At 35.4% G+C, this 23,293-nt stretch overlaps 2 protein-coding genes across 2 annotated transcripts; both read right to left on the bottom strand.

Annotated features, from left to right (window-relative positions):
* Positions 1-345: 345 nt before the first annotated feature.
* LOC117925112 (calmodulin-binding protein 60 E) lies at positions 346-14,182 on the bottom strand. The gene is made up of 7 exons (XM_034843977.1): positions 13,742-14,182; positions 12,213-12,288; positions 9,521-9,579; positions 5,834-6,327; positions 2,880-3,040; positions 2,517-2,720; positions 346-1,560 (listed from the first exon to the last, which is right to left on the bottom strand). Exons 1-7 carry the CDS (start codon positions 13,849-13,851, stop codon positions 808-810), a joined length of 1,857 nt encoding a protein of 618 aa, XP_034699868.1. The 5' UTR covers positions 13,852-14,182; the 3' UTR covers positions 346-807.
* A 1,127-nt stretch (positions 14,183-15,309) lies between these two features.
* On the bottom strand, positions 15,310-20,437 carry LOC117925465. The gene is made up of 3 exons (XM_034844476.1): positions 19,873-20,437; positions 18,251-18,274; positions 15,310-15,977 (listed from the first exon to the last, which is right to left on the bottom strand). Exons 1-3 carry the CDS (start codon positions 20,066-20,068, stop codon positions 15,676-15,678), a joined length of 522 nt encoding a protein of 173 aa, XP_034700367.1. The 5' UTR covers positions 20,069-20,437; the 3' UTR covers positions 15,310-15,675.
* Positions 20,438-23,293: the final 2,856 nt, after the last annotated feature.

Raw genomic sequence — 23,293 nt, 5'->3', positions numbered from 1 at the left:
GGGGCTTGGCGCTTGGGGCTTGGTTCATTACTAATCATATGCTCATCCATAATGCTGCCAAGTTTCCAGGTTGCTGGAAGCCTTCCACTTTAGTGGTTATTTTTTTGGTAACCCTAATGAATACAACATTCCATTATTTCATACTATGTTACCAAGTATAATTCCATAGGAGAAGAAAATTTGGAATCTTACAGCAATCATTTCAACCCCTCAGCAACCACATGGAGCACTGTGAAATATTTCCAGGAAAAGATTTTTAATAAATAGGCTTGATGTGCATTTGAGGAAAAATATATCTTCCACCCCTGATGCTCTTAGTTTTTCCTGGAGGCCACACAACCATTATGCACAATAATGTAGAGCTTATATTTAAAGCCTCAGAATCAATTCCCAGAACAACATGATCAACAAGAACTGAGGATTGTAAAATTACAAAGCGGGCTTTGATTCACTCCATACCTCAGAAAGCTTACAATATGAAATAATATATCCTTCCCTAACAGTGACTAAGTTAGACTTATCGATATATAGCACAAACATGAAGAAAAACAGAAAACAGAGTATTCTCTGAAGAAAAGATATTCAAGAAAATTGAACAAAAAGATGGCATATGGAAAGGGATAAGGTGAAAGCCTCAGCTGTTATACATATAGGACAGGCATATTTTCTGTATTTTCTTTCTTTCTTTCTTTCTGTAACTTGGCTTTATTACCAAAACTGGTAGTTGCTAGGATGGAGGTAAAGAAGTTGAAATCATATACCAGGTTCAGGTTGGGAGTAGTGGTTGCCAGATACCAAGCATTCAATTCAGTCTAGCTCAACAAGCTGAGCTCTCCTCTCTGCTGCTTTCTTCCTTATGAATATTCCCCATCTCAAGGCAGCTCTCAACTTAAGCCATCCCACAACAGCCTTTCCTGTTCCCCGGCCATGCACCTGACCAAATGCTTGATCCATCTGACCAAATGTTTGATCCATCTGACGCTCATATGGAATACTGTAGGAATAACAAGCATCATCAGAATGACCAAAGGCAGGCCCCATCCCAGCATCAACACCCATATTGAATGTTTTTAGCATTCTCTGCATCTCATCATTTTCTAACATCTCCGAACTCCTCAGCCGGATTTCCTCAGAGAAATAGTCTTCTAATCCCTGTCCATTCCTTGACCGAGAGCAGTCTCCTGAAAGATATGGATTCCCCCTTGCAGAAGTTCCTGCTGACATGTAATCCATGCTGCTAGATAATGCTGCTTGTGGAGTTGTCAATGCCATCTCCATTGTCGGATCAGACCTCACAAATGGGTATTCGATCAGTTGCCTGGCCGATGGGTGGTTATTTTCATGTTGGCATTGTGGGCTTGGGTCAGAAGGGATATGGTTCTGGCTGTGTGGTGCAGTTCTAATATAGTGATCCCTGACATGGCCGTGATCAACTATAGGTGTAGATGAGGATCTTGTTACCTTCTTACTGTCGATTAGAGAATTTAGGACTTTGCCATCATATTCAACAACTTGACTCCAATTCTCATATGCTCTCTTCACCAGGGAATCTGTTGAAATCTGAACAGAATTCCACAAGTGAGCTATAATTATGGAGATGAATGAAATCACAATGTTATTTTGTTAGGTATAACAAAATTGTTAGTTCTACTATATTATTAGAAAGATCATTCAAACCCCAAGAGAAAGGTTGGAACTAATTATTAGGTGTTGTTTACAGTCTAACAAATGATAGTTGCGACATGCCACGAATATCTGCAGGGCAGACTACCAACATTCACTGCATCCCATTCAGGCTATTCCTTATACCAAATGAGCAGTGATTATAACTTTACTGTCAGGAAAGCATTTTGAACAAAATAACCAGGTGTCAAGTTACCAATTTACTCAAAAGTTTAGCTGTTAGGTAATAGGCCAACAATATCTATCAAGCTAACACCAGGCAAGGAGCAAAATCAATCATTAAGTATCATTCAGGATCTGACTATATTCCACATGGCTTGATATGAGTGGACCTTCAGGTTGTATATGAAAATCCCCAGCACTTCATATTTTCTGTGCCATTCTGGTTTCATTATCTTGATCATTTATCGTTTATGCTTTATTTGATTGTTCGTAATCTATCTTTTCCATGCAATTTGATCCTCTTCTTATTAGCAATCTAAACTCAGCTATAAAATCTGGAATTCAATATTCCACATGTTATATGCAATAGTAACTCCCCTAAAGAACACTGTGGACGTGTGCAAGTACGTGAGAACCAATATTTGATTGTTCGCAATCTATCTTTTCCATGCAATTTGATCCTCTTCTTATTAGCAATCTAAACTCAGCTATAAAATCTGGAATCCAATATTCCACATGTTATATGCAATATAACATGTAATGGAATTTATTTAGTAACTCCCCCATGGAAAACTGTGGACGTGTGCAAGTACGTGTGTACCAATAAAAGAGAAACTTAATATATATATAGTGCTTTTTACCAGAATTTTTAGAAAGAAAGAAACTCCTACCTTTTGATTGTGGGTAAGCGACTCCAGAGGGAGGAACTCCTCATCAGCAATGAGACCCCTAAGCTCATAAATATTGTTGAAGACAGCACCAGTGCTATGAGTTTCATCAGTGAAGTAAACATAGACCTTCCCACCCAATACACATGTCTTGGCATGCTCCACTGTATTCTCCCACATCCTATTGGACATTCCACTCCCAAGGATCTGTATTGTGAAAATCAAATAAAAATGAAAAACAAAGAATAATCAATACTTGAAGAAACAATATACAGCAAAGGGAGAATCTATTTATATATATATGTATGTATACAAATATATTAAACACATGTAAAAGAACACGTGAATTAAGAAAGAAAGACTTACATTTCTTAATTTCTGTGGATCTCTGACAAGAAAACGGAGGAAATCTTCAACAGTCACAATTGCAGCCTTCACCAATTTTTTGTGGAGTGCTCCATCCTTGGCAATTCTATCCAATCTCCAAACTTCGTCATGTAATGCAGGTGGGTAATGTTTCTTGTATACTGCAAGAAAACAGAGACAATTTTGGTTAGATTAATGGTTACATACAAGATCTTCTTATTCAATGGAACAAATAGAAAGAGAGAAAATTTGACCTTATTTACATCAAGATTCCAGTGTTCTACATTTCAAGTACACAGTCAAACTGTATCAATTAATATAAAATGTTGGTTTTTGTCCAAGAAGCCAAAGAACTACTTGAAATCATCAGATTAACTAGTTTTGTTGGTAGACAAACAACAAAATAAGGGGAGATTTGTATACTGACAACAGTCTACAAGATTGCAACCCACTTTTAAATGTGAAACAACCACTGTGATAATACAAAGTAATGCTATGGAGGCAGGACAATTGCAGAAGTGTGTTTCGAGAACTGAAAAGAAAGTTTCCAACACTGCAAATCACACAAATTTAAGTTGGACAACAGGCCAAACTTGCATTGAAAACCTTGGAAGAACATGCCACAAATGTGAAGAACCAGGCATAAGTCAAATGGAGGGTCCAAAAACCACAGGCAATCACATTGATAAAGGCAGCAACTTTTGATAGAGAAGGATGACAAAAATTATAGACGCTTAAGTTAGATCAAAATTGAATGGTTCTTTCAAGGGTGAAGATGGTGATGTTATAGAGACATGGTTCAATTTTTTTTCGATTTAGACATCCTTGTTTCTTCTAAAATGTGATAAGGAAGAACTAGATTATGAAGATCATATTTATGATGATTATCCTGAAGAAGGTGATGAAAATCTTGTATAAGGTAAAGCTTTTGTGTGATTATTTGCTAATAAGAAGATCAATACAAATGATATGCTACAATTGAGTATTCTTTACAGAATCATCTGTTTGGATTTTTTTTATGTGCTCAGCAAGTGACAAGTTGATTAATTATATTTTTTCTATACTACTTGGTAGCTTTAGAGCTATGGCAAAGGTTACTAAGAAGCACTGGAATTGTTTGGGCTCCACCTAAAAGTGTGGTGGATGTGCAGATCATATCTTTTAGGGGTTTCAAGGGTCATTTGGGAGGCAGGATGTTTTGGCACATGGACTAGCCTTACTCTGATAGGGATTATCTGGCAGGAAAGGAATGCCAGGATTGTGTTATCTCCAAATGCACTCAAATAAGCATAGGATGATATTCTTCATGTAGACATAAGCTTTGGTGTGATTAATTTGACTATGGATATGTGTCATCTTCGATTTGTTAAGCCATGACAATATGATAATAGGGTGTTACATATGATGGTTGGACCAATATCTACACCTTTAACAAGGACAATAAGAATAAGAAGATCTTTGTGCCATCTAAAGAGGAAATTAAGCTTAAATCTGTAAAAAGGGAGGGTATTAAATTATTATAAGGAGGAAACTTTGGGAATAATGGAAAAACTGAGAATATGGATAATGGCATCCATCATATTATGAGGAAGCCAGGAAAGGCCTTTAGGGTAGCAACATAAAGTATAAAGATATCAGAAAAATAAAGAAAATGGATGGTGCTTGACTTTAGTAACTTTGTTTGGGTTATGATCATAAACCACAGAACTTCAACGGTTGCATACAAGAAGTTGAACCCAAGGAAGATGTTTCTTTTTGAAATTCTTAAAAGTATTTATGATAGTGCTTATCAACTTATGTTACTGTGTCATTTTCTAACTTCAGATATTTTTTATGTCAAGCACTTATATTAAGTGCAAGTTTTTTGCAACTTGGCGGCTAATGCAGCCTTTACATTTAAATTCCTATTCTTTACATTCTTATATATTTCAATTTCTTATCTTTTTAGATGGATTTTCATTTTGTTATTATATTTTTCTCTAAGTAACTAATCCAATCATTGTTAGAACAGTTCTGATATTATTTTCGATTTAAGAAGGCAAACAATACTTTATTATAGCAGGTTTAGAAATTATTATTTCTTTAGTTTCAATATATTTTACAACATCTTTAGTTTGTCCATACTTTCTTGTTGCTAATTAATTTCCTTACTTGTAAATAAAGTTGTTGTCAGTGAAGATTGAGTCATCCTCCCTTGATAAGACAGCATATAAACCACAGGTAGCATATGAGATTTTCTAGGTCAAAACATTGTTATGATCAGATATCTTAACCTTACAGTCTAGATATTTTCCTACAGCATAACAGTTAAGCTACCAACTTTCCTAAAAGTTTAAACTATTAAGATATGGTCCCACCACGTATATGGCTAATACCCTCCATCATACGTGGTAGCACATGGAGCCTTGAACTTGAGACTTCTAGTTAATTATTGCTCTGATACCACATTAAGCTATCAAATTTCCTAAAAGTTTAAACTATTAGGACATGGGCTCATGATTTATACTAGGGTACCAATAACTATATTTGTTTGGGCCATTCTGACCTTAAACCTGATAAGCTTAAAAAGGTGTTTTGACCCTATAATCATTGTATTTCCTAGACTGCAGCTAACTATCATCTGCACATCATGCTTTTGAAGGGCCTCACATTCCCTATAGTGAAAAAGTGAGGACACCATTAGTCAAACTGTTACTGCTTTTGTCAATGAAACAACAGCAGTACACTTCCTCTGTGTGATGCACGCTAAGGTTCTTAGCAGCAGTTGGCATTTCTACCTACTGCAGAAACATATATATTACTGTGCCTAACCAACTAATACAGGCTCTGTCCTCTCAGTTATGTGATTAACTATCTGTTGTCCACCCATTTAAGTAGCATTGGCAGTGCAAAATTTTCTTGAAAAAACATTTGGATGAGCAAAACAAGGAGGGAGCAATTGGCAGAAAACTCACATTCTCCCCTATGATCTTTAACTGCAAAAGCCTCTGTTTTAGCCTCACGAATATGAACATCCTCACAGTATCCAGGTGCAATTTTCACCCCAAGGCGAAACTTTCTGCTCCTTATCCAGCTTGAATTGTCTGTAAAAGTAAGATCTCCCAGAGTTCCTATCCCTTCCTTGAGGGTCACCTGTAGATCCCCAGTCAGAAGCGGTCTTTTCCCCTCACGCTCCTTCACTTCATGACTTTCAAAATGCTCTTTGGTCCAATCATCATCAGATTCTTCATTGAAATCACCTTCCAGCACCACAACATTCAGTTTGGCTGCTGATTCTGGTCCAGTTTGAACAACACTGCTGGTGTCCGCATCAAGCAAAACAACAAGGATAGAAGCTCCTTGCTCCCCCTCAACCTTGCCACCAGTAAATAAGTGAGGTGGCATCCTTGTTTTGAAATGAAGTTGCAGATTCTTTCCTCCTGGGGCTTGTATTCTTGGTGGTGAAGACCTGTAATAGACGAAAAATGCAATTCATTAGTACATACACGTGTTAAGAAGGTACAAAAACAAACCTAGGCACACTATAAAACTTCTATTACAGAGAATCATCAAAATCCTATTTGAAATCAGGCCTTCTGAACACAAATTACATGCAACTTACTTCCATTTAAACAAGAATATTGTGGAAGGAATTTTTGCATAAGGGGCAGTCAGTTGTTCTCTCGTTGGTATGTGATACATTAAGTATGTTCTTTGTTATCTAGAATAAATATCGTATCTCTTATACACTTATTGGATCTTGAATAGTAGAAACAATCAAATGTTAATGATTTGAATCCATGGAGATATACCAAAACTAAACAAGGATGTAGCACACAAGGAAGTTGTAGTGTAGAGTAAGGATTTGGAAGATTGAGTATTGTGGACCAAGGATTGGAGAGAGTGGATGCTTATTTGTTCATTTAAGCAAAACTTCAATTTCTAATGGAAGTGCTTTAGGTAAGTTTTCAAGGGGAGTACATTAGGTAATTGGCTTGATTGCAGTGCATTAGAGGAGTTGGGTGCACCGGTAAAGGCAAGTGAGAAGAAGACATGTATAGTGGATGCATGTATCATAGAAAGATGGAGCCAAAATGGAAATTGTTAGAAAATATCTCACATTTCTTTTTGGTACATATTCCTTTCTATAAAAAATATTGTAGAAAATATTTCATATGTGAAAGGAAAGGAGTTAGAATTTTCTCTACTAATGTTCTAGGTTACAAAAAGAAAAAGTTGTGAGATTGAGATGAGCTTTTAAAAAGTATACAAATAGGTAGAGATGTGACAAAGAATAGGAGACACCCGGTAGAATAGGGCTTGAGGTTCAGAGTGTAGACACTAAAGGCGGGAAACCATGGTATTATTTTGGGGTTTGAGGATTATATTTGTTTTCTCTTCCCACTGTAAGTTCTCTTTAGTATAGTGTATTGGTTCTCTCTCATCCATGGATGTAAGCGTGGTTAGCCAAACCACTTAAAAACTCAGGTTTCTTTGTGTATAAATCACTTGTTATTAAACTAATACAACACATTAAGATCATGTTTGTTGAGGCAGTTTTCTATTTTTGTTTTCAAAGAAAATAAAAATTAGGTCAAAATAACATTTTTTAATAGTGTTTTTCCATTTAGCTCTTTCTAGAAAACTGAGCTCAAAAAATGAATCAAGTGCAAACAACAATTTGTTGTTTCAAAATTTTCTTAAAAAAAACAGTGAAAATTGCTTTCTAAAAAGTTGAAAACAAATAAAGTAAATAAAATCACATAGAATACCTTATGAGACCTATAATATAAAAGGAATATTAATATTAGTATATTACATATACAAAAGAAATATTAATATGAATACAACATTATCTTTTATATATATATATTGAAATTAAATATTATATATGGTATAAGTATTTTGTTCATTTATAAAAAATATGGATTATTATCAGTGGATATATTTTCATATTCAAATAATTTAGTTGATTAATTATAGGTTTATAAGAATATTTTATTAAACCATGTTAAAATAAAAATCTAATAAAGAAAAGAAAAAGAAGAAATAATGAAATGAAATGCAATATAATAATAAGACCATATACGATATACATATAACATCACAATAATAATATTTTCCATTATAATAATATATCTCATGACATCATAGGTGTAATCAGTAAAATTTTAATTATATTTCTTCTTACCATTTTTTACATTAATGAAAACTTAAAACCAAACAAGATTTTACAAATTTCATTTTCTAAAAGTAGTTTTCACTTTTCTCAACCAAACGCATTTTCAAGAAAAGAAAAAATAGAAAACAAAAACTGATTTCATAAAATGAAAACTAGAAAGCATTTTCCAAACCAAACGCAACCAAAACCTTTCATTGGCACAACCTGTTTGAATAAAGTCAGTTACCAAATACCAGGGAAGCCTATAATAGAACTAATAAAACTGCATTGGTCCTACATTTCATCTAGTTTTGCAGTTGCTACACTTCACTTTTCCATCCATGATTCCACTAGCATTACATCAAAGACACATGCCCCCCCCAACCACGTAAACATTCTGAGGGGGGGGGGGGGGGGCGCAACCTGTTACTTTTTAATTTATTATCCACTGCGAACTTGGCAACTCTAGTTTCTGAAGAAGAAGAAGGCAAGTTAGTCTTCAAGTCAATAAAATAGGGCATATGGTACCATAAAAGTTGGACACAATGCATACAGAACTTGCCTTCAAGGAAGCTCTACATGTTGATCTAAAAGGATATATCATACCATAAAAGTAGGAATATATTGCATATGGAAAAATGGTATTGCCAGGCATCATCTTAAGTTTGCCAAGCACAGTTAGAACTGAACTTTGTCACCTATTATGCCAACACCTAGGTTCCTTGTTATATTTAATATATGGGCTTTCTTTCGAGGACTTGCCTCATGGAAAGGATACCATGAAAAAGACTAAATAACATCTAACAGAAACCAGGTTTTTAGGAAATCAAATTTAAGTCCCATTGAACTCATCCATTTATCATAACATTCTTGTTTCCCCATACTTCTTTGACATTTATTTTATGGAACAGTCTAATGTTTCTTCCATCCTATTTCTCTTCCTATTAAAGAACTGAATCCCCAATCCATTCCCAACAAAAGAATGACAAAGTTTAAGTTAAAACCAAAAAAACAAAAACAAAACAAAACAAAATTAGAGGATATATAGTGCTTAGTTAGCATACTGAATTTATATGCCCAGTTCAGATTTGGAACCCATTGTAACACAAATTTATTTTGTCCCTGAAGTGTCACTTCCACCAGCCATTCAACATTCTCTTTTTTATGTTCACAGCATTCCTCTCTAAAAGGATTTTCTCAAGCAGCATGTCTAAGATCTTGCTTTACAGCCATAATCGGCCTTACAGTTACATATTCCATGTCTTACAACAATCTGAGCATAATGATAATACATGATATTTTTCACAAGTTTCATTATCTTGCCTCCATTTTTTCCTTCACTTTACCCTCTAATCAACTTAATTTACATCACAACAACAAAGAGCAAAATGCAAAAATATTTTTATATCACTTGAATTGTTTATTAGCATGAAAAAGATCCATAAACAAACAAAACAGAGATGTTGATTGTTAGCTTCTACCCATATATGTAGTAACAAACCTTCCAACAAGTTTAGCATGACCTAATCTTGTCAAAGCGCGCTCCACCTCTTCACTGACCTGTTTTGTTCATGAAAAGTACCATATTAACCAATTTACAAGATTCCCTAGTTAAATACAATAAAGAAACATATTCATGTACAAGATACAAGCCAAAAAGATATAATTAAGATAATTCTAAGATAATAAATCAATTTTAATTCATTTTTAAACACTGAAACAAGATCAGAATTGCCTCATGCAAACAAATGGGAATTAGACAAAACTTTGGAACCATGACTATGAAGTTGACTGAGCAACAGTGAAGGCAGGCTAGGCAGAATGAAATAGATGGTGCTTAAAAAAAATGATGTATCCATAAGCAGGATTGACTGACCTCCTGATGTGCAAATAGTATTCATAGCCTCCAAGATATTCTAACAGTTACCAAGAACTAGTAAGTTTTTATTGCTGTTAAGTGTGAAAATGATTCAAATAATGAAAGAGAAATGAAGAGCCACAACTTCTATGGAAGTTCATTGTATACTATTGAGGTTTTTTTTTGTTCACGCTGCTGGGACTCAAACCTGGAACCTTTCAACCTTACCACTTGAGCCAGGCCTCAAGGGCACACTATTGAAGCTTTACAGTTTTAAATGAAATTATGTATTGGTAAGCAACTTCACCATAAATTTTTAAAAGAATAAAGATGAATTATATGCCAGAAGTAATGCATATTGCGCACATTCATGATCCATGAACAAGGATTGAAAAGAAATCAAAAACTCATTCTAGATGATTAGGTGGCAGTAAGTTTTTGTTGATGAGCAACTCTGATTGATACATAAAGCAAGAAATCAAGCTACATGAATTCATGCCATTGACAATTGAAGCAACAAGAACAATTACAATGCAAGAAAAGACTCATACATTACAAGGATTCACATCATCATTGTCTCACATCAATTCAATATGAAATTTTAAGACCTGTTTCTTTTTCTTAGCATCTGTGTGTGAGTGTGTGATGAGGTCCAAAAGGTGACTTCATGCATGAACCAGATAAATGATAGAAGTGTCAAGAATACCCAGATTTTCCCCCTCGTACTAGATTTATTCCTGGGGATGGACCTGGAGTTCATTACTGAGAAAGTCTACCAGTATTCCATCACCTTTTTAGACATGTCAAAGAGGAGCCCATGTGGTGGAGTATTAGTTATCACCAAATGGGATACACTCTTAGAACCTCAGGTTCATTAGAAACCTCAACACACATGACATTGACAACCTTACTGCTCTACTTTTCTTCTATCATATTTCCTGTCAGTTCCACTCCTGATGATGGATGTTGCAGTTCAGGAAGCAAAGGTTCTTACCCTTTGAAGTCCAATCCTTTCTTTCTTGGACTTCATGATCGGTTTTCTTCAAATCCAGTAAGTTGATTTGAAATGCCAAGGTCCCTAATAAAGTAAAAGCTTTCTTTTGGTTGGTAGCTCGTAGAAAGGTTCAATACAAATAACATGATTTATGTTAGAGGGCCCAATAAAACTCCCTCTCTTGATTGATTTGTCATGTTTATTGTGAGCAGGTGACTACTGATCATTTATTTATTTAGCATGATTACTTACAACTTGTAGCAGGACCTGTTTTCCTTGGTGTGGCTTGGGCAGATCTTAGGGAATACTATCTTTGATGGAAATTTTCTTTCGGAGGTTTTAGAAGGGAAAGGGAAATTCCATGGTCCTGCACAGTCCTTGCCATGATGCAGGTAATTTGGCTTGAAAGGAACTGCAGGATCTATGAGGAGAAGATATCATTCACTAAGAGTTTATGAGATAGAATGTATTTCTTGGCTTTTCTCTGGATGTCAGTTCTCAAAGACCTTGAAGGAGTTCCTTTGAACTTTAATTTTTCAAATTAGCAAGTGGTGTATTCCTCAAAAGTGAACCAATCAGATTGCCCAAAAGTGGAGTTCTCCTCAGGGAAAGATAATTTCAATGGATACCCTTAGGTACCACAGCCACTATGAAAGGTGAAAGATAACTTCAGTAGATACTCTTAGGTACCCCTGGGGTCATCTAGGCATTGGTGAGATATAGTAGAGGTAAACTTTGTTTGCTTTCTGAAAGCATGCTGGTGATGGGTTTGCCATTTGAGGAAGAAATACAGGATTTGCAATGGGTTTGGTAAGAAGTCAGAGCTAGAGGTGATTATGAGGCTCATGGTAGACGGAGATACTGCTACAGCTACAAGGTGAGCCAGGGAAAGATTGAAGACACAGGGGTTACCTTATGGGGGAGCAGGTACATCATTAAGATGTTTGGAGTGAACCTTGGGTGGATATAAAGAGAGAAAACGGGATTTGGAATTCCCTACCTAGAGGATTGCAGACTCAAGCGGCCTTTTGTGAGCACATATTTTTAATTGGCCTTCTATTGTAAGTTGATTTGTATCTATGGTGAACTATTATAATGTTGACATAGTGCTTGGCTCCAGATGGGAAATTTTCTCACACTTTTTGTCCCTTTTTTTTTTTTCATTGTTCTGATAAAATTTTCAGTCTCTTAAGAAGAAAACAATAGTGATTACACTGATGCAATTTAACAATGTGGTCACAGTTCCACTCTACCAACAAACCACATAAAAAAACAGTCTGAAATAACTTGTCACTGAAAGTAATACAATGACCAACAAGCAATAATAACTATACAACTCACAATTCTGCGGAAAAGAGGCTCCAAAGAAGAGCAAAGTCGTTGCAAACTATCCACCTTCAAAGCTTCCACAATTACACTGCAGGAAGTGAACAAAAGTTACATTTCAAACTAGACCACAGTTTTAACCATAAATAGAAGCCATAAGAATATATGAAAAATTTTGAAGTTTGGCTTCCAGTCAAATTATGGTCATACAGAACACTTAGTTTCCACACCACTAAAAGACTAATATCTCATGTTTACAAGTTACCAATCTTCATTTAGTTTTCTCCTTGGCAATATCCATACTATTTCATCACTCATACTGTCATACATATCTTTTTATACCTAAAACCCTTATGAGCAGCACATTCAATAAATTTCCTGATGTTCCATGCCAAGCAATTCAATATCCATTATGCATCTAGAATACACTGCTCACTGAACTATAAAGTCATTCAGCTTACTACTGTCCACCAGAAAATTTGATGTGGCAAATCATGACAAGCCGGTATCCTCCCCTTTGTAAAAAAATTAATAACTAAAATAACATTAAAAATAGCAACAAGAACAATAGCATTTAAAACAAGTTAATACTAGCTATGAAGGATTTTGCCCTGTTGGCATTACCTCCATCAGTGGAAAGCTCATGAATCATACTACAGTGAACCAGATCAGACAACTAACCAGTCTCAGAACAACCAAAACAATGGAACTATGAGGGAGGATGTTGGATTCATTAGCTTAATGAACATGCATTACCAGAAATATGTTTTTGCTGCCACCAATATTTACCCAAATACTCTGGTGTTCAATTTAGAAATGAAAAGCATGGATTCAAAGCCGTTCATCCTTATGTGATAACCATGTTCAACAATGCAGTCCTATGTTTTTTTCTTTTTCTTTTCCCTTTACTATACATAAAATTTTATTCCTGCCTGTCTGCTTAATTATCACATTGATCACACAAAGAAACTCAAAAGTGTTATTTGCAACAATTATCAGTTGCCAATTTGTTTACGATATCATATCCAGAAATGTTTCCCTCAGAACTTCCGATTCCCACTTCAGCATGATGCTTATAAACCAAATGGAATTGTTTCCCAGTTCCACCACACCTAATCAAAGCCTCAAGAAATCTCACTCTTCTTTTTGTCCACTACAGACCCACAAGTAAATGCGGCACTAGCATCAAGTTGGCAAGATCTGCTGGATATAGTATAGGACATGAGATTAATGGGGGCAACAAAAACCCCACAGCATGGTTTATCATCAGTTCACCCAGTACTAGTAACTGATTCATATCAGCTCCACTGGAACCCACTTGAGATCCTGAATGTCCATTCTCCCAATTTTCTCAAAGTCATCATAGGCTATTGAAGATGACCAAGTCCATGAAACAAAAACACGGAAACGCTCACAAAGAACGAATAATCAGAAATCACATAATGACTAATAATATGAAAGCCAAATCAAATTCAAACACCCATCAACAAGAACAATAAAATTCATCAAAGGAAACGACATGTGCAAAAATAATGAAATAAAACCTCGCTAAAGCGGGCAGCTTGGGCTTTTTTGATCCGGGCAGGTCATCTTGATCCTCCACGCTCTGTTCATAGCCCCTTTTCTCCACCCTCCTGCTCCTTGAACCTTCCATCTTTGCAAATTTTACCAACCCCACTAGCACTTTCAGTCCTGTTTCCAAATTCAGAAACCCACTACTGGTCTACCGATCCAAATATATCCTTGCAAGTTTCGTCGAAAAATACATCAACTAAAGCACGAAGACTTCGGAATTCTACCTCAGATTTTGATAACAGAAGACTAATAAAAAAAAGCAAGACACAAACAAAATAAACTGTTTGAAGGAGTCTTTTCTCAAGTGAGAAAGCAAAGGAAATAGGAAAGAAAAATCTGATGGGTGGGATCTGAATGTATTGTTTTTTGGGTTTGTGATATTAAAATAATGTAATAATTCCAAGACCACAGCTGGATTGAGCGAAATAAAGAGCGAGTGCATGAACATTGAAACCGCGTTTTGTGGGTCATCTTGGGTGTGCAGATTGTATTTGACTAATTTGATAAAGTCAATGGAGGTCAGTTTGTTCGCAATGGACCCCACTTGGATACCTTAATTGGAACGCTGATTGACAACCGACAACTTGTTTTCTTCCTGTTTGGATGGTGGGAAAATTGAAATGCACCACATTCACTTTGCGATTTAAGGCCACATTTTTTCATGTTTGAAATGCGAATAGAGAATGCAAATTGGCAATGAATTATTTTCTTATTAATAATATACGTTCATATTATCCTTTAAAATTAAAAAAAAAATGCAAATCCAATCTCATGCTCAAAAGGATTTCCTTTTGATTCCTCTTTTTAGATTATTTCAATTCATCCATGATTCATCCTATTTTTATATTCATTCCCAAAACCGATTTATATTTTATTTTTATTTTTAATTTTTTTTTTATAACCGAGAAACATTTTATGATCAAGTTCTTACAATTCTTCATATATACCCAAACCTCGAGGTACTAATCACTTTGCAATAATCTGCATCAGATATTTTCATTTACTATCATACCGATATAAAGATAAAGTTTGGTAAGAAAAATGCTACGACATAGATTTATGTTAAGTTTGATCATACAATCATATTTTGGGAAGGTATGATGATTAAAAAAACAATTGTTTTTTAAATGCATATAGATACAAGTTTTACAAATCCCACCCAATCGCAATCAAGCTTTAACTAAATGGATTTTTGACTCTCTAGTTTGCAAAGAGCTGTGGCTTGTTAGTATCCCAGCTTTGTCATTTGAATGCTTTACAAATCTTATAGTTATCCAAATAATTTCATGCTTAGTCATTTGAATATTTTAAAAATTCGAAACAGTACAAAATCTGACACTGTCCCAGAAAAATGGCGAAAGATGGGTCATTATTTGAATAACCACTCAACCATAAGCAGACATTGCCCATGTGGACTGTCCTATGATTAAGGGAGAGTGACATATTATATTCTGTTTAAGAGGCTGTGCCCATCCCCCACAGCATGCATACCACGTGCATTCTTCTGTCAAAACCACCACCACTTTGAAAGCCAGCCTGATGCAATCAGATAGATATATTATTTTCCAAAACAAACAGGCCATAAGAGTAACAAGGCCTGTGGCCTTGTGCCGTAGTCAGTTGAGAAATGCATTACAACAACTCATATAGTGGTAAGGTAGCTGATGGGTACGTAACATGTGGTTTACGAGTGGTGAATACATGCCATCAGATGGCACAAAAAAGAATATGCTAGTAAAATGTGCATGGGTTTGTGTGTGTGAGAGAGGGAGAGGGAGACAGAGTGTGTTTCAGCTTTTAATAAGACTCAAAGCAGATTTTGCTTTCTTGATCATATAAATATCATGGCTAGAATATTTTAACAAGTTGGACTGAAGAACAATTAACTAACTAATGTGAATGTTTATTCCCCTTCCCAACCAAGTCGACGAGCTCGCCGCTCCCACAAGGAAGTCACCTTCCTCTCCTTGATCAGCAATGCTTCAGCACGCTCCCTAGCCCCCTCACAAGTTTCAGTGGCAGAATTGCATTTTTCTGCCTCCCTTTGGTACTGGGAAGCCACCCTTTTTGCTTCAAGAAAGGTAATGTTCATATGGCGGGCATGCTCTGCAGCAACAGCCTCTTGCAGCTTCAACTCCTCTGTCAGAAGATCCACAAACTGCTTCTCCATCTCCCTCCTGAGATCTGGGTCATCGCCTCCACAGCCTGTGCCATCACCAAAAATTAAGATCATATGCATAAATGTGATCATAATTCAACAAAAAGTTGAAAAAACACCAGCTAGAAAGCAGGAGAGGACGGAGAGAAAGAGAGAGAGAGAGAGAGAGAGAGAGAGTGGAACATGAAGGGGTAGGGTAAGGCTGGGGAGATGGTTTATGGAGAATTGCCAAACAGCAGTAGGAACAAAACAGTTGTAGTGGCTAAACGAATCTGGTTGAGCATTCTCCCAAACTATCCTCTTGCAATACTTATCACCATGCCCCTGCTCTTGGCTTGTAATAATTTTACTATCTAATGGAAAATTGAGTCTTGACCCTCCTTGCTCATTGTCCACCAAAACTTTGAATTAAAATAGGTAGTCATCGTAACTTTTGGAGATAGGGAAAGACATAATGTGGAGATAAGAAGGACAAACAAAGTGTCTCCCTGCATCCTCCAGTTATTATCTTACGGTTTATCACCCACCCAAAAATGAAAGTGCAAAAATTTCACAACATGCTCTATAAAATGCAGACATTAAGTTTCACCGACATAAAGAGAATATGACCAACCCTTTAATACACCCGAGGTCTAAACTGGCTATAGTACTGTCTTTTCTATTCACCTATCATCTTCTTAGTTTTTATGACTTCATTAAACAATTAAAAGCAAACTATGGCCTGCCATGATCATCCATGGTTTCCATAGCCTCAACAGTACATCACTGGGTCCTATCGCCTTTCCTAGGAACTTTTCTAACTTTACACACCCTAGACTTTCAAAACACCTTTAATTTCTAACCTCATAAGAATTGTCATTTTTATATCTGATAACTAAAGGACATAGACTTCCACCTTTCTTTAAATTTCATCATCTTTCATTAAGGATGTCTAATCCTCATCTTCGATATTGATAACAAAATTTAAGCCTACATTTTCCTTTTTCCTTATTAGCAAGTGTACAAGCATATATTTCAACAACTTTCATGCCTTCCTGTCAATAAAACTCATCACACACCCTAAATGTGGCATCCTTTACTACATTTTCCGGTTTCCTCATTCCTATATCTTTTTACAATCTTTCTAATAAGTTTTTATTTATATTTTTGGCAGGCATAATATTACTTGAAGTTCATCATTCCATTAACCTTTTTCAATGACATGTTGGTTATTTAAGAGCCACTTATGCTTTTAATAGAATTGATCACTTCATTCCACACAATATTAGCTTCAAATTTAAAATTCCAATTTCCTTCTTTCGTCACTATCTTAGAAAGCATCAATTTTATCCGTTCAGGTTCAAACCCCTAGTTAAACATACATCCTGATTCACAAGGACATGTTAATCATACCTAAGGAAAATAACGATGATCACTCACATTGAACCAGTAAACCTGCTAGGAGGTTGCTAAGAAATGAAAGAACCATCAGAAGATGTGTTCCCGCCCTAATTTAGAACCTTGTACAATGGACTGTAAGGAAGTAACAGAGTACTAATTTTGTGTGTGCATGCTCTGGTGTTTGTATTTTATTTCATCAAATGGCAAACCCCAACTTTACAAGTAGATGAAGTGAAACTCAATTCCAGTGCAATATATCCTGCACGTTTGTTTATGTGTGAACATGCATGCATGAGAAAGAGATGATCAAAACTTTTGACTAGTGTTCTCCAAAATGGCTCAACCAGTGTCTGACCAACCAGTGTCTGACAAGCCATGATTGTCTTTGCTCGACAACATCAAGCAATCCCTGCAGACTAGACCATCATATGTTGAACATAACAATTCAATTGTACTCTTCGGTCTTAGAAGTTTCTAAGAACTAATTTGAATAGTATAAAGCATAAGATTCACATTCTCTTTTATAACCATAATTCATATTAATGAATTTGTTGTCGATAAAACAATATCAATTAGATCATATAGTTTATTCAGCAATGAAAGAGTTCCGAAAGAAAATTATATATTCCTAAAAGAAGTCTACAAAATTATATCAAGGCCTACTATCAGTAGACCACGTAGCACATTTGTACCCTAAATCTCAACTATAACATCACAGAAACCAAGAAAAAGTGGCATAATTTTGTGTATTAGCATTTTGCAGCCTTCAAAGTGCAACCTATTGCATGAATAGATAGTGGAACAGAAACTCAATAAAAAAGACAAGTTCCTTAGAATAAATTCCAAAATTATAAAAAAGAAAAGGTCATCAAAACTAATATAAAGGAATAAAAAAAATTCAAAGCACTTCAAATGTTGAGTTTACAGGACGGATTCTAACCTGTGACTGAGAGATTGACCAACCCTGCAAAAGAATAACAAAAACCAAAAAGATAACAAGTATCAGTATAGGTTGAAATGGCAAAGTAACACATTTACAACAAAATTGAACATTTAATTTAATACCCAAACCACATTTAACAATCAGTAAACTACAAAGCAACAAGAACAACAATAACAAAAAAAAAAAAATTGCAGCAATTTCAAAAGCCAAATTAGTTTTTAGCAAAGGCCAGCATGATTAGTTGATAGGCTACTGAGTAGATGACCTTCAGTTTAAAGAACAACCACAAGGAGAGCAACCAAACAAATGAGTACATTCCTTTCCAATTTATTAACCAATATCGATGCCTCTGTTTTCAATCTTCCTTCTACTTTCCACCAACATGAAAGATCTGAAGAGAATAAGACATTTCTACTCCATTTTGAGTCATTTCAGCAGTTAATAGTACTTCAAAATTTGGACCAATCTATTAATTGTCTGTACCATGTCATGATTGTGAGTGCAGTTTTAGAAGTCTTGTTAAATACTGCTGCTCAGCAACACTTACTTTTAAAGAAATAACAAACTATTTCAAGTTAGCCCAGTGCCAAAAAACCCCAGAACCCCTAAATTTGTCACTGCTACCTACATGGTGCTTAGTTGTAAAACCAATATATCAGAAAGCACAAAATTTTGCATCTTATCCCACCTTCATAACACCACCACAAAAATTGCAACAAGAAAATTTTGTTCCTATGAACTATGAAGAAATTCATATCGCACAGCAGAAGAAAAATCATCACCAACCATAAAGAATCAACAAAGAAATGCCAAACTTCCCCATGAATCAGTTTGAGAAACAGTCTCCAGGATTTTCTGACTAGCTAAGTTAGCAATTGTGGCAACCATCATTCTATAGTAAAAGAGATCTTTTTCAACAATAATCAGATCAAACCAAACATTTAGATAGTAAAAGGACTAAAATGAACAGATTGATCTTTCTGTAGCTACAAACTGTGGGTGCAAGGTCATTTGATCCCGGTACTCATAAAGAGAAAAAAAAACCTTCAAACAACCCAAGACGGTGCCAAGATAATGCTTAGTGATGCAGACGATATAAAAATGGAAAATAAAGGATTCTCCATATCAGATCTTGGTAAATTTCTTAAAAGCCACCAGATTCTCATTCGATTTATTTATAAAAAATGGCAGATCAAGGCAGGAAAAAACCAGTACATGACAGGACTCGTTACTCTGTATTAATGTCGAAATCAAAAATCCAAAAATAGCAACAAAAATATATCCAAATTTCAAACTAAATGAAACGGACACTCCTTAATTTCACCCTTCTCATACAAACTGAAACCAAAAAGGCAAAAATCCCGAATCCGGCGGGTCACCTCTCCATAGCAGTTATTGCAATACCCACACAAGAACGAGAGCGCAGAATCCCAAACAGCACTAACAATAAATCAGAACCTCGAAAAGATGTAATGGGTACCCATAAATTTTCATTCAAATCGACAGACAACCAAACAGAAACAAAATTCAACACCAACCCAGAAACGAAATCAACATCCAAAATCAGAATAAAAATAAATCAAACCCATAAAGAGAGGTAGAGAAAGAGGGAAGAATACCAGGAGCAATCTTGAGAAGAGACAAAGGAGGAGGGCAATCACAGATGCAAGGAGCACAAGAGGAGGATGCGTTTTCTCCCGACCCCATAGCCTTCTTGAGCCGCCAATACCAAGCAGGTCCAGACACACACAAAGCCGACAGCACTGCAAACACCACAAGACAACACCTCACACAACCTCCCGATCTCCGAGACATCTCTCTCTTCCTTTCTCCCTCTCCCTCCGTCTCCCTCTGTGTGTGAGATCTAATGCAGTGATTGTTAGGGGCAATCAGCAACCACTTTTCTCTTTCTAACTTTTTGAAGAAGTCATTTTCACAAGGTGCTGTGGAAATTATGGGCTACACACGCCTACAAAATTACCAAACCCACTGTCCACCTTTTTGTAATATAGCTGTGAGGATAATGGAAGATACAGTGAGGTCCCAAGCTTCAACTCTGATCCGATTCACAATCCCCCACTTGCATTTCTGCAATTTCTACTGCTTCTTTATGAGTTATTTCTTATGAGGGGTGTGAGACTCAAGAATTTCATTTCTTTGACTGTCTTCTTCACATTTTTATTTTTTATTTTTATAATTTTTTTCTTCGGACAGTTGAGCAAGTGTCGGTGAGCATTGTCTGAGCTTTGCATCTCCTAAATCGAAGATCCAAAACTTCGGCAATGTCCTTTCTATTTTTTAATATTTTATTTTATTTTTTATAAACTAAAATCAAATTATTTTAATTTTTCAGAAGAGCTTTTTCTCCACCAAAGTTAAAAATAAATAAATAAATAAATAAAAAACAAAGTGCGTTAAAAACATGTTTTAAGATGTTTTCTATCCTTAAAAATAGAAAAATGATTGTTTTTGTGGGAAAATCTTAGTTATTTTTATTTGTTTTTTAAAATTAATTTTAAAAATGATTATATAAACATGTAAAATGATTAAAAATAAATATTAAATATAAAAAATTATTTTAAAATATATTAAAAATATTTCAAATTTATAAAAAGGTTTTGTTATACAAAACATTAGAAAACAAATTTTCAAAATTATTTTTCCAAACTAATTTCAAAAATAGTTACTAACCAATGCCTTTTATTTTTAAAACAAAAATTATAATATTTTCGAATAATATTTTTTTAATTATTTTTACTTATTTTCTTAAGGTTTTTTGAAAACTAATTATATAAATATAAAAAATAATTAAAAATAAAACACTACATATAAAACTTATTTTTAAAATATATTTAAAAATATAAAAAATAGGTTAAAACTATTTCAACTTTCAAATAAACTTTTATTCTACAAAATATTATAAAATAATTTTTAAAAATTATTATCAAAAACTATTTTTGAAAACTCTTTCTAACAAAGCCGTATTATCATTTTTTGCAAAATATAATGGAAAAAAAACTTAAAACAAGAACATTCTTTAATACTACCTTAAGTTCTTAGAAAATTATTCAGTCAAAATATATCAAGAAACAAATTTCTTCCATTTGAATTTCATAAAATAAAAAAAAAAAATAAATAAAAGAAAAGGAAAACTCCTTAAATTTTTACATTGATGACCAAATAAAAGAAAAAAAATTGATTTTTTTTTTAAATATTTCTCTTTATTTTCTTTCTTTCAATCTTTTGAAAATCAAGTATAACATATTAACTTTTTATTTTTTTATTTAACTTTTGTACATAAAACCCAATTAGAGAAAAAAAAATTGTAACTTTTTTTTCTCACCTTTTTATTTCATACTTTCATTTTTCCTCTTTTTTTTGTTAGGAAGGAAAATTGTTTTACTTTTCTTTTTCTTTGGTATCATATCTAGTCAAATTTTGAGACAACAAAACATAATTCAAATGGAAACAATGAGGTTAGGTTGTTGGATGTCATTTTCATTTTCTCTCTTTGGATGGAAATAGACTTCCCACCTACAAAGTTGGAGTTTTGGACCAAAATATTTAATTTAAGAGTTGAATTTTGAAATTATTTCCCAATCCAATCCCTTTTGTACAAGTGGACATTTGTTTTGAATCAAAATCATTCAGTGGCCCTAAACTTACAAAACTACCTGTAGACCCCCATTTTGGGACACTTTCTTTCTCACCTTTCATGCAGGTTATTTGGCCAGGTGGCACGATCCCGGGAGACCACGTGGCGTCTTTGGAGAGGCTGACAGAGAATCAGGTTAGTGTTTTGAGAAGCTATCAGAGTTCGACACTTGTAAAGGGGATTTGGAAAGCTGTAGACTGTAGAGGTAGGGGACCCCCAGCTGAGAGCAGGAGGTCGTCTGCATGAGGCATGCAGCTGAAGGGAGTGGTTGGGCAAGCCATGCTTGTTGACCAGTGAATAGGAGGAAAAAAAGCATTTTTTTTGCAAAGGCTCTTTGGAAAAGCCCTTTTTGGTCTTCGTGACGCAGAGCTTTGTTTTAGTGAGTGAGGGGAGGAGAGTAATTGGGAAAGAAAAAGGACACAAAGAAGAAAGGAAAGGAGAACGAAAGGAACGAGAGGAAGAGAGGAGAGTTCGAAGAGTAGCCTTGGGAAAAGGTCATAGAAACGGGGGCTTGAAGTCAGGTGAGCTTGCATCTGCGAGGAAGCTTTTCAGGTATGGACCCTGTTCATTACCTTCTCTATTTTGTTTTTGGATATCGATAAGATTCTATTTTGGTGTTTGGATGCGAGCATTGGAGATTTTATTATGTTCTTATGGAATCTGAGTTCGTTTGCCTCCATGTTGTGCTTGAGTTCTAACATGGCTTTCAACTTGTTTACACCGACTATTTTAAACTGCTCTCCTCTGTTTCTTGATTGTTTGCGGGTTATCCTTGATGCTTGGAGTATACTTACTCATTCTCTCTGTTCTAGAAAATTTGAGAGAAGATTCATCACATGCTTTTGATTTGTGGGGTCGTGCCTGCATTTCTTTTTTTTTTATTCATTTATTTATCATTCCACCCGGGGAAGAATTCTATCCGGCCGACGTTCCACCTTCTCCGGATGTCTCGCATCCGGAATTCTGTCCAGTCAACATCCCACCTTCTCCGGATGTCTCACATCCGGAATTCTGTCCGCCGACGCCCCACCTTCTCCGGATGTCTCACATCCCGAATTATGTCCGGTTGACGTCCCACCTTCTCTGGATGTCTTACATCCGGAATTCTGTCCGGTCGACGCCCCCACCTTCTCCGGATGTCTCACATCCGAAATTCTGTCCGCCGACATCCCACCTTCTCCGGATGTCTCACATCCGAAATTCTGTCCGGCCGACACCCCCACCTTCTCCGGATGTCTCACATCCGGAATTCTGTCTGCCGACAATTCAGATTCCCCGGACAGCTTGGCTCGTTAGACACTCGCGATTTGCCGGGTCCATTTTCGTCCGCGATCTTCTGCTCCTTTTGATTTTAATAGGCATGAATGTTTTTTTTATAATTCCAG

This window comes from Vitis riparia, chromosome 11, assembly GCF_004353265.1.
Source record: "Vitis riparia cultivar Riparia Gloire de Montpellier isolate 1030 chromosome 11, EGFV_Vit.rip_1.0, whole genome shotgun sequence".
Classification (NCBI taxonomy): Eukaryota; Viridiplantae; Streptophyta; class Magnoliopsida; order Vitales; family Vitaceae; genus Vitis; species Vitis riparia.
Note: the sequence above shows the minus strand (reverse complement) of the source record. Positions and strands in the feature narration are given on the sequence as shown.

Bases quoted from the DNA above. Each gene is read 5' to 3' on its own strand.
- LOC117925112 (XM_034843977.1), bottom strand. From the start codon at position 13,851: ATGGAAGGTTCAAGGAGCAGGAGGGTGGAGAAAAGGGGCTATGAACAG. The intron at 12,289-13,741 runs GTTTTATTTCAT...CACTTCCTGCAG, and splicing joins AAGCTGCCCGCTTTAGCGAG to TGTAATTGTGGAAGCTTTGA. The intron at 9,580-12,212 runs GTGAGTTGTATA...TGAACAAAACAG, and splicing joins AGCCTCTTTTCCGCAGAATT to GTCAGTGAAGAGGTGGAGCG.
- LOC117925465 (XM_034844476.1), bottom strand. From the start codon at position 20,068: ATGTCTCGGAGATCGGGAGGTTGTGTGAGGTGTTGTCTTGTGGTGTTT. The intron at 18,275-19,872 runs GTATTCTTCCCT...ATTCTTTTGCAG, and splicing joins TCTTCTCAAGATTGCTCCTG to GGTTGGTCAATCTCTCAGTC. The intron at 15,978-18,250 runs GTTAGAATCCGT...GTGATGGCACAG, and splicing joins GGTCAATCTCTCAGTCACAG to GCTGTGGAGGCGATGACCCA.